This window comes from Marmota marmota, unplaced genomic scaffold, assembly GCF_001458135.2.
Source record: "Marmota marmota marmota unplaced genomic scaffold, marMar, whole genome shotgun sequence".
Lineage (NCBI taxonomy): Eukaryota > Metazoa > Chordata > Mammalia > Rodentia > Sciuridae > Marmota > Marmota marmota.
Window position 1 is genome coordinate 12115017 of NW_026000093.1, and position 11735 is coordinate 12126751.

An 11735-nucleotide genomic window follows, 5' to 3' on the forward strand; every position below is an offset into this window, starting at 1 on the left:
AATACTGATGGTGTTTAAGGAATCTCCTTCTGCAGTAGATTCAATCTTCAGAATATACACCAGAAGGAAACAAAATTGAGACTGATTTGGTTTCCTTAGAGTACTGGAAGAAGTCTTTGAAATTCTTGTTTTAGGAATAAGCCTGGCAGATTTCACTGACAAATCCTGCAATTTAAAGCAAGTTTGGTTTTTTCTTCCAATGTTTGAGTGACAACAGAACTGCAAAGCAAACTTGACTCCATTTTTCTCATCCCAGCAGGACAACCACTCCCCAGGAGAGAAATTGTCATCATGAATCAACTGTAAAACACACAACCATTCTAACTGATTGAAAGAAGTGACATTCATGCCGAAATGGGAGGTCACCCTGGACACTTGAAATGGAAGAAGATAGCCAAAGAGGAAGCTAAGTCAGATCCGAGTTAGCATTTTAAAAGATTCACAGCAGAAGTAGACAAATAGAGGAGAATTCCTGAAGGAGAATGTTTGAAGTTTCTTTGCATCTCTTGGTGGATATAATTTTAGATCTAAGTGAAAACCAACATATTGAAGATAAGAAACAAATTAGTCAACTATAAATTCCTAAAGATAAAAGCAATTTACTTGGATTTATGTGATACAGCATTTGGCTGGGAACATTTTCAATCTTGCTTACACTTTTTAAAATCATCTTAATTGCTTACTTTGTAACATGAAAAAAAATTATAGTAGCCCAAAGCTCATACACATTGAAGTCAAAACCATTTAAATTTTGGCTTATTTTTCTGTATAGCAGAAAAATTTTGTAGGACTCCAACCCCCATGAAATAATTGGGACCCAAAGTTAACGACAGCTGAGAAACATCTTACAGATTCTGGCCCATAGACTTCATTTGCATTTTTGTCCTTTTTAAAGCCTTTCCTTAATGACTCATGAAACTATAATGTTTTTTTCATTTTGAACAGACCTTAAAAATCAAATCATAGAGAGTTCTTCCATTTTAGAAATGAAGAAATCAAAACTTAGACTGAGTGGACTTAAAATGAAATTCAACATCTAACACCTAGAGTCTGAAAATAATATCACAACACACGTAATGAACTTTACTTCCATTCTTTTTGTTCACTCAAGGATAGGACTATGTATTTGTTGACCAAAGTTAAGACAGGGAAAAGGATAGTTTGTAAATCACAAATTCTGAAATACCCAAGTTTAGAACCACACGGTGTGTACTGGCTCCATCATTAACTTCTCCGAACGAGACTGTCATTAACTGCTACCTTAAACATATTGTGAGCCTTTTTCAGAATTGATCAGGGTCCTTGAGCAATATCTAGGAAAACAACCACTTATGGTTCCACCAATGCCAATAATTCCACAGGACAGGACCTAAGAGAACTATCTTAATCTCCATAGTGGGCCAAAATGGATGTACCTCCCAGCCTTCAATGTGAGACTGCCATTCCTCTAAAACTTCTAACTTCTCCATCTGTCTCTTGGCCTCGTTTATGTTGGAACAGACTGCTTTCATGGCTTGGAGGGCTTCCATCACTGCCACGTAGTCACTGTGTTTCCGTGGAGTCCTCTTCAGCAACTCCTGTTTATACACACCAAAAAAGGAATTACCCTTTGATCTTCAGTTTTCTGGAACAGTAGGTTCAGACTGACCAGGAAATGAAAATCACAAAGATCCTGAGAGCCACTTTAAGTGACATCACAAACTCCAGTGAGAGTAGGATCAAAAACAAACATGGAATCAGTGAGCAAGCATGATCCCAACGCATATTTTCCAATCACTCCAGTTTTTTCCCCTCAAACTTATTTTATTTTTAAAAACAAAGTTACATTTCTTCTTTCAAGTCATCAAATAACTCACCTGGAGCATGTAAATTTTTTTAATTTATGTTTGACTTTTATCCTAACAGAAGCACATCTTTATATCTTAATTACATTTTCCTGGAGTCTTTAACAAAATAAATCTTCAAATAAGTAGGTTCCATAATGTCAAGAATAATTTAAATGTCTATTTTCTAACATTTTTTTGAGAAACTAAGCAAAGCAAAATTTATGCATGTCTTACATTCAGCAAAATAGTTTACACATTTCGCAATGCTCCATCATTAAGGAGCCATTTACAGGGCTGGGGTTGTAGCTCAGTGGTAGAGCGCTTGCCTAACATATGTGAGGTACTGGATTCAATCCTCAGCACTGCATAAAAAAAATAAATAAAATAAAGGTATTGTGTCCATTCACAACTTAAAAAAATTTTTAAAAAGCAGCAATTCATGTTGTTTCCACCAATTACTTAATTCCTCCTCTGTGATGAATGAAGAAACACATATCCAATACGTTCCTTTTTGTTTGGGTGTCTAGGGGGTTGGGGGGAATTTCAAATTTATGTTTTTTCCATTCAGGATATCAAAATTAGAGTAATCTTTAATCTTTTAAATATATTAAAAGGTCTTGTTAGCTATTGTTTAGAAACACAAAATTAAACATCTTCACCCACTGTCTAGACAGTTGTGACCACATTACTTTTAATTAGTCATTTGTTTCCTTACTATAGTTGCCATCATGTAGCTAACACAATTACAGAAACCCTGAGGCAGCCCTTCAAAAGAATTTTCTTAATTCCCAACATGCAGTGGAAAGTGGGCAGTTCTTACACTCTCCTGAGTTGCCCAACTTTGACCCTGCATTTGGTCGGTTCACATTCTGTTCTGGAGAGCTAACACCAGAAAAAAAAAAACTCGTTGTGCCACTCCCAGGACAAGATTTAAAAGTTAAACTGGATCACAAACCCATAGAGGAGAAATACAGCCTTCACCAGGAATTCTGTGGGGTCCAAGTACTTGTAAGTTATGTGAAGTGGTCAAGCCAACCTGTAGGCCATGAGATGGGTCTCTACGGGTTGAATATAGATGATGTGAAATAACAAGAGAAACCATCAATAATAACCTGGCAGTTATTGGCCACACACCTTGTGTTGACTGGTTGACTCAATCATTTCAAGTTCCACAGACCAATGGTTTATTTTTTGAACACTTGTGTTCCAATACCTTTAATATTTTTCTCTGAATAAAAAAAAAAAAATCACTCCAAATCAAAGAGAATCCCAGCACAATTCTTCAGCTGATGTAACAAACATCAACACCAATACTTCTGCTACAAGAGTAAATAGTTTTTCCATGTTTGTGCAAATAGTATTCACCAAAAGGGAAAAATCATCTTCTTAATATTCCCATCCCTTCTTACTCTTAGAATAAACAAATTTCTGTTGGGCATGGTGGTATACACCTGTAATCCCAGCTATTCAGGAGGATCACAAGTTCTAAGGAGCCCAGTGAAGTTAGTGAGACTGTGTCTCAAAAAATAAAGATATAAAAAGGGGTGGGGATATAGCTCAGTGATAGAGTGAGTACTTGTTCTGGGTTTAATCTCCAGTAGGAGGAGGAAAGGAAGAAAGGAAAGAAAGAAAAAAGGAGGGAGGGAGAGAGGGAGGGGGGCAGGAGAAGGAAGGAAGGCTGAATCATAAATCCTCCGAGATTCCACAAAATTTAGGACAAAGAATAACTGCAGTTATGAATACACATACAAACTGAGTTCCATAGTTAGAGGGCTGTAGGGATTCTCAGAAGGAAAGAAAAGAATTATTTACACCAATATTCTCTACTTCCAAAGACTGTGCCAAAGCTTTGCACAACTGGAGACACCTGCGTTAGCTTCTCTGTATGAATATTTTTATTATTTAGCCAAGCAACTTTTGACTTTCTTATAAGAGGCATTCTTTTCAAACATATTTTACACAGATAAACTTTATGCAACTGACAAAAGTTGCAGTTAAATTTATATCTTAAAAAATAAATCAACAAAAACACCATTTAATGTCTATACCGTTTCTATTTTTAAAAATGTAGATGTCAACTAGATATTGATGTATTAAAATAAATCAGAATCAAATAGAATAACGGATAAAATGTATAGAGTGCATGCTATGCTAAATGACTTATATAAAATAGTTAATCATTATGTTAAATTCTATGTGCACATGTCATGCATATTCACTCACAAACATAGAGATATACATTCTCATAGTTACATGTTATAATTTATTTTTCTTCTTCTTCTTTTGGCATAATCACATCACCATCTCTGTTTCATCAATGAAAAATCAAGGCTTGAGGGTTTAGATTACATACCCTTGTCAGAGACCTAGTAAGCACCATACTTGGGATCTGAACTCAGCTCATGTACTCAATCACTACTTCCAACTGCCTATCCTGATGGTATAACTCCAAAACACAGCTTTAAAAATTGACACTCTAACCTATTCATTAAACCTTGCAGTAAGTGTAGTAGTTAGGACAGTACAATATATTTCTCATTATAAAAATATTGCTTCCTATAATGAGGCTACAGATTTATAACCATTATTGGGCCACTTCTTGTCTTTAAGAGGTGTGGTATTTTCTTAGCAATATCATCTCATTTCTACCATTTATTGTCCCATCTGATCCACCCTATTTCCTTACAATTTTAAAACCAGACTCTGAAATTAATGCAATTTTGACATTAACTTCATTAGCATCATGAAGTCACCAAAGTTTGGGAAAATCAAAAACTATACAAACTGTGGTTTCACTTAAAATAGCTAAAGGGCTATATGAACTAGACATAATGCACTTAATGGGATCTCTCTTCAAACTAATGCATTTATTTTCTCTAAATGAAACTCAAACAAGTATGTTTTCTACAAAGAGCACTAAAAGCCTTTTTCAGTGGCTTTTCTACTAGAAATATGCTTCTACCTCATATATAAGTTTGTGACAAAATAGCCATTTTTTTTCCAGTAACTATGGCCTGCCTTTTTAAAAAGAATGTCAGACTCTTTAAAAGACAAATCTTTAAAAGATCATCAGCAAAATATGTAGGCATAAAGAAAATGCTACAATGACAAAGCGCATAAAATACCTTCAAGAGCAGAGGGTACTTGCATATCCTTTGAATCGGAGTTACCAAGTATCCTTCCAAGGGGACATCTGTATTATTTCTTCCTCCAAGCAACATGCAGTTCTGAGGTGGAAATAAACATAATTAAGTACATTTTGTAAACCTGAGGCTGTGAAAATTTCTTCTATGGTAAAATGTTAGGCTGAAAAGTTGTGAAAGCCTGTGTCCATAGTCTTCTTTCTCTGGGATGAGCACATTGTTCTTGTCACAAATAACACAGAGACATAGAGAAATACCTTGGTCTTTCAAATAGAATAGAGAATCCAAAATATGTTTCAATGTATAGCTTAAAAATTAGTTTATATATTCTACCGAGAATAATGTTTCAGGGAAAAGGTAGAGAGGGAGAGGGAAAGAGATGGATGGGTGGACAGATGATAGCTAGACAGAGGAAGGATAGAGATTTTGTTTATAAGGAGAGATACACTGCACTGTAAAAGAGCAAGTGTCCAGATAATTGGTTTCTAACTTCTAACCCAGGCTCTTCCACTGGCTGGTGACACAGCTTGGACTAACCTCAGAATTCCACTTTTCCTCTCTGTAAAATTGGTAGGTTTTAACCAAGTGATCTCTAAGCCACTTTTTGCTGTCCCACTCTGCCAGACACCTGGCAGCCAACTCAAGAGAAGTCAGTCAGACAGAATCTCCGTAGATTCAAGGTGAATGGAGAAATCCTTAAATCAGTAATCACAGTGAACTGAAATTGAAGGCACGTCCAATGACCGTAGAGTAGTGTTTAAGAGAAAACTGATTCCAATAAATAAAGCCACCATTTCCTAAACAATGCAAAGAAACAGACTCAAAACTTGCCAAAAATCTTATGACCATCGTAATTAAATATATATTAGATAATAAATATCCAATAAAGGGAGAAGAGAGCCTCTCAGATGTCAAACTGGTGAGTTAGCACCTTTCATGACATTGCTTTAAAACACTGTCCCTTCCATATTCATTGAGAAGGCAACCAACTGCTGAGCAGGAATCCATGCAAAAGGAAGACCAATGGTGGGGAGAAAAAATAGCCAAAGCCAATCACCACTTTAGACTGGTTACATATATATACTGTAGAATCTTTATGCATGTGTAAACATATGCTGCCTAAACAATCCTCCAGAAATTTCAATGATCATAAATTTCAATGATCATCATACAGAGGTGGTAGCATAACCAAGGGGCCAAATCCAGGAACTCTTTGGATGTTTGTCAAAGGGTATTGTCACTATTGAATAAGGAAATGAATAAGGAAAATGACACCAGAGATGTAATCTCTATCCTAAGGTCATCCAGATAATTCAGGGTGAATGCATGCCAGGGCAAGAAGTAGAGAAGCAGGTTCCCTCTACACAGGCCATAGAAGCACCTGAACGCAGCATTTTTATCTAGGAACTTTACACAATTCACTCGGCCAACTAGATTAAAAGTAGAAAAGAACGTATTAGGCAAGAATTCTCACACTTCAGAAAGAGCCCAAAACGTTCAGTAAGGTAAAGGCTTTCCTTGCGATGGCAGAAGAGATGATCAGTACACCCTCTTTCCAAATGACAAACCAAAAAAGACCAATTTCACGACTCTAGAAATCAACTGTCGTAGAACAAATGCAGACGTGTTTATTCACGAGGAATTTTTAACCTGAGGTAAGAACACTGAGAGTCTGCAGCATTCTTGCTTAGACTTATCTTCTCCCCGGAACCCATCCCCACCCGCAGCTCATACTGCATAGAGGTTTTCTCCAGGCGGTACCATCACAGTAGTGATGTCAAGAGGAAGAGATAAGCCTGGGAAGAGAGGGAGAAGGGCCCCTAGGTAACTTCCTGGCAGTAGAGCACAAACAGCACCTGCAGATATTTGCTAAGAAACTTACAAAGAGGCTATTTTTAAATCAGGACCTACGTGACTGGGGTCCATGCCTCTCCAAAGAAGGAAAAATACCTGATTGATATTTTATTGGACTAAAGTCTGCATGAATACCTCATGGACACCGAATGCCTTATCCAAAATTGGGCAGGGGGCTGACTTCCTTAAATTTACAGATCTATATAAATCCCTGGACAATAGTCACTCTTGGGTATCCTCTCTTGGGACCCCCTCCTTCTTTGGTAGCTCTACTTCCTTTCTGTTACTCTAATAAATCCTGTTACTTTGCTCTCACCCTTGTGTCCATGGATTTTATTCTTCAAATTCATGAGACAGGAATCCAACCCCACACTCTGGGCTACAGTAGCATTAGCCTGGAAAACTTTCTGCCAAATGGGGATATAGGGGGATGTAGAGGGCAGGAGTGCTGTCAATTAAATTAGAACTCCATAAAGAAAACAGGGAATGCCCCTAGTTTCAGCAGCCTGAGACTGCAGTCTTGTTTGGGGCAAGGGTAAGACTAGCAGATTAGCCAAAAATTTACAGGGAAAATATGGAGTGCTATAGATGGCTTAGAGAAACTCTACATTTATCTCTGGATGACTGGGAAAGCTGTATGCACTTGCAGAAAACAAAGACCTGAGAAGATCCCTAGAAAGAAAGACCTGAGTCAACTTGCAGACCGACCACCTGGCCTTTGAATGTGTCCATACCCACACTCACACACAGATCCATGGACAAGAGAGAGAATTATGCTCTGAGAAATCACTGGCTGACCACTAAACTAAGCAGTCAAACGAGGGATCTCTAAAAAACAAGTCTGAATTATATGAAAATAAAGTGAGCAGAGATATCATCAGCTGAAGATAGATGAGAAGAAAGATTCCTCAAATAAGTCGAGGCAAGTTATTAAAAACAAAGCAAAGAAACGAACAAATAACAATAATCAATCTCATGGAGAAAATATAGAATCCAGAATTGCTATCATAAGTTATTTAAAATGTCTAGTTTTTAATTTAAAATTATGATATGCAAAGGAACAGGAAAATGTGACTCATACACAGTCAATAAAAACTCTGAGTATACTTAGATCCTGGATTTAGCAAACAAAGACTTTGAAACAACTATTATAAATATGCTCAAAGAATTTTTTGAACTGAAAGACAATATGTTAACAGTGAATAAACCAATAGCAAATCTCAATAGGGAAACAAACTATAAAGTCAAAGCAAATACACATGGGATAGGCTACACGGCAGGTTTGAGATGATAAAAAGTCAATGGAAATCAAGGAACGTGAGGGACTTTTTAGGGTGATGGACATACTAAAAAACTGGATTTGGGGGGTGGTTGTATCACTCTGCACTCTGCTAAATATCACTGAACTGTACACTTACAATGTAGTTCTCTGTGGTGTTTAGATTATCCAAGTAACTGCCAAAATATGCATTTATATATGCTGCCTTAAAAAATTAAATATATATTTTGCTGGTTTCGTGAAAACTACTATATATAGAATGGTCTTTACATTTATTTTCTTCCACATCCTTGATTTGCCTCCTGTCTGCCACTGCCCTACTTAAAGCTCTTAGGAGAAGGGAATAAAAACCCTAGGGAGCTGAAAATATAAAGCAATGATGAACTGTGGCAGAAGTTCTTTTTTCACTAGAAATCTGTGGGGTCTCACAAGCAATTTATGATCATCCAGGAGAGGGCATTAGCAGGACTTTCCTATAGAGAACTCTGTTCCAGCTCTAACTGCTTACAGTCATCAAAGGACCGACCCTAGCTTCTCAGCCTGGGTATGCAAAAAGTCATCTCACAAAGAGCTTTTTACACCACACTGATGCTTCCTTGATTCTTCCTGGGCCCATCAATAAACATCAGCCTAGGATAACACATAGAAATACACTTACCAAAAGAAACGTCCGGATTGTTCTTATTTTGTTAAGTTCAAGAAGCAATTTTTGTGCCTTCTCATGGTTGCTACAGTATTCATCATAGATACGAAACCTGTCTTTCTGTGAATTCAAGATAGAATAAATTAGAGTCAGCTTATTTGCCATTTTGAAATTTTAATCTAGGTGATGATATACATAAATAAACTTTACTATGTCTCAAGAGCCACTCTGGGTGTGTACGTGTATTTGTTTGTGTGTTTCCTTGTTATTTATGTGTTTTCCCTGATCCATAAAAAATAACCTAGAAAAGGAGACAGATATATATTATTATATTCCAATATGATGACTGCAGTAATAAAAAAAATGAATCAAAGTGGTAGCAAAGTACAGAGAAGAGAGCACTCAGCTTTGCCATGAGAATGGAGCTTTAAAAATGCCATTACTTCCAAGCAAGGTCCTGTGGAATAAATCCATGATTCCCAGGCAGGTAGAGGGAAGAAAGGTATTTTTGACCAAGGGGGAAAGCATGTGCCATACAAACCTGCAGTTAGTAGACACCAATCTGAAACGTTGTGCTTAACAGAGACATTGACATACAGGGCAATATCCAGCAACAAGTGACTAAGATAATGATAGACCCTGAGACATGAGATCTGTGAGGTCATTTCAGAAAGAGATATCTGTTGGTTTAGAAAAGTCAAGGAATAATAACTACTTTCAAATAGCTGTCATACTATAAAAGAGTAACAATTCTAGGTAGCTCTCGAAAAGAACATTAGGATCATTAGGCAGAAATTGCAAGGGCAGTGATGGACAGATGTGGGATCAATGCAGAAATCTAGTAATTAGAGCTGTCATTAAAAATGATGAAGTAGGAACACAAGGAAGTGGTGAAGGCGTTCCTGCCCGGTCTTCATAAATGGATAGTGGAGTTTTTCCTTAAAAGAAAAAAAATAATTTTACTCGTAATTCCTAAGCCCCACTCTATCTGTAAGATTTTTTTTTTCCTCAAAGTAGCTAGGAGGTATCAAGGAACAACAAAAGAGGAAGACACAAAAAATAATTGATCAAATAGTAGAACAGAAGTGTGTCCTTTGAAATTTCAAAGGCATGCATTCAGAAACATTAAGCCCTATTTTATATAGCCAGCACAGAATGTACTGAACTACTTATCTCAAGAAATGGTATGAGCCAGGAAAAAAAAAAAAAAAAAACTTCAGAAATAACTTAGCTAAATTCAGGGATGACAGATTCATAATGTGCTACTAAGGAAGTGACTGTCAGGACACAAGATTCCCATGTGCACCCCTGGCTTGGGATAGCAACTGCTTCAGCTGGCAGAAGATTCTGATCCCTTCATGAAAGGAAACAGGACACAAACACCCATAGCCTCCAGTTGTGCCCAAGAAAAGCATGGCTTGATCTTCCTGCTCCCAAGAGCCTCCCCCCTTTAAGATAATCACCTTCTTGAAATATTTTGACTAAACAGAGCCTACTCATCACATATAGATATAAAAATCACATAGAAAAACCTTCACAAAAGACTAAATGGAAAATCAAAAATATACAAGGTTGGATTTCTATAATGCTGTCACCCATTTTTTAAGTAAAATATGAATTCTGTAGCATTTTGATAAATACATGGACTCAAATTGGTATTCTGAAAATGAGCATCTATGAAATGGCATAAACAGCAGCATGCTTGCATGCTTTTTTTTTTCTTTTTAAAGTATGAATGTTCTCTAGCCTGGAAACCATTCTCCCTGTACAGGTGGCTTCTAATTTTACACACTGATTGCATAAATGATTTCAGCTATCAAATATAAAGACACGGAAACGATCACACAGGCACGGGGTGTGTAACCTGAGAAAAATTGAGCATCAACTGCTTCTTCCTTCCATGCTGCTCATTCAGAACAACCTTCTGAGAAGCCACCCTTGAGGAGAATTCAGTGACAGGCATACTGGGTTAGTTCACCTCCAGCTTTGTCACAAGCCAATTAACAAGGGAACATTCTGACTAATAAAAGGCTTGAAGTGCATTATAAGAGTGAGGATTTTCCGCCTCAAAAGAAAAATGCTCTATGTTTGAGAGAAACATAAAAATCCATTCATTATGAACAGCCTGAATATTCATTAGAATTCAAAGCTACAGAGGATGCGAAGAACTAACTTGTCAGGAAAAATAAAAGGCTGTTTATTCTTTGCTGAGTAAAATGGATGATGCAGGGCACTCTCCCCATTTCTGGCTTGAAGTGCAAGATTTCATTGGCCTTAAAAGACCCTAAACTTTTGGCATCCCATTTTATTTCTAATGCTGAATTCACACATAGTACTATGCCAAGAGCCAAACCTTAAACTCAAGAAAGGCAGAGCTTGTAAAAGAAATAAAAATGTATCCTACAAAGTGAAGAAAGCAGGTCCCCACTTCCTGTTGAGCATTGGGTTCTGGGTGTAGGCATTCTTCCACGACTTTTAAGAATTCTTTATGTACTGCAAGGATATCTTCAATGTTTGAGAACAACATCTGTATAAAAGAAAAAAAAAATGGGTAAGTGCAACAGCGAAGCAAGTTGAAAAGAAAAAGGAGAAAGTCACCTTTGCATTCTCTTTGCCTCTCCCAACATGGCAGTTTCCGCAAAAAAGTATAAGGGGAAGACTATCACCCCAATGGGCTATGAGGGTACAATAGTCTCTCTCCAAGTGAAACCTTCAGTGGATAGCTACCCACATCCATTCCTTTCTCTCACCTTGCTGGCAGAACCCCAACTTTGTCTGAACTTCCCCTGTACTCCCACACTCTGGGAACCAGGACCCTATTCTTGGCTCTCAGGGCAAAGCCTGAGTCTCCAAACCCAAGCATGACAGTCCCACCATTTCCGGGATGGGCTTCAGGTAAAAGTTTAGGAAGGCTTGTTGGCAAGCTTTTGGGGTACATGTGTCTTTGCTCCTAAGAAGAGTATCCTGAATGGACAGTCTCCTTCTCCTTC

General features: G+C 37.4%; 1 protein-coding gene across 1 annotated transcript in view; it reads right to left on the reverse strand.

Annotated features, from left to right (window-relative positions):
- The window catches only part of Prex2 (phosphatidylinositol-3,4,5-trisphosphate dependent Rac exchange factor 2), a 271955-nt gene that overhangs the window by 191646 nt on the left and 68574 nt on the right, over positions 1 to 11735 (reverse strand). The window contains exons 3-6 of the mRNA XM_015485816.2: positions 11150 to 11272; positions 8761 to 8865; positions 4952 to 5053; positions 1416 to 1577 (exon numbers count right to left, since the gene is read on the reverse strand). Of these exons, the coding sequence (XP_015341302.1) occupies positions 1416 to 1577; positions 4952 to 5053; positions 8761 to 8865; positions 11150 to 11272 (492 nt within the window). The remainder of the gene's footprint in view (positions 1 to 1415; positions 1578 to 4951; positions 5054 to 8760; positions 8866 to 11149; positions 11273 to 11735) is intronic.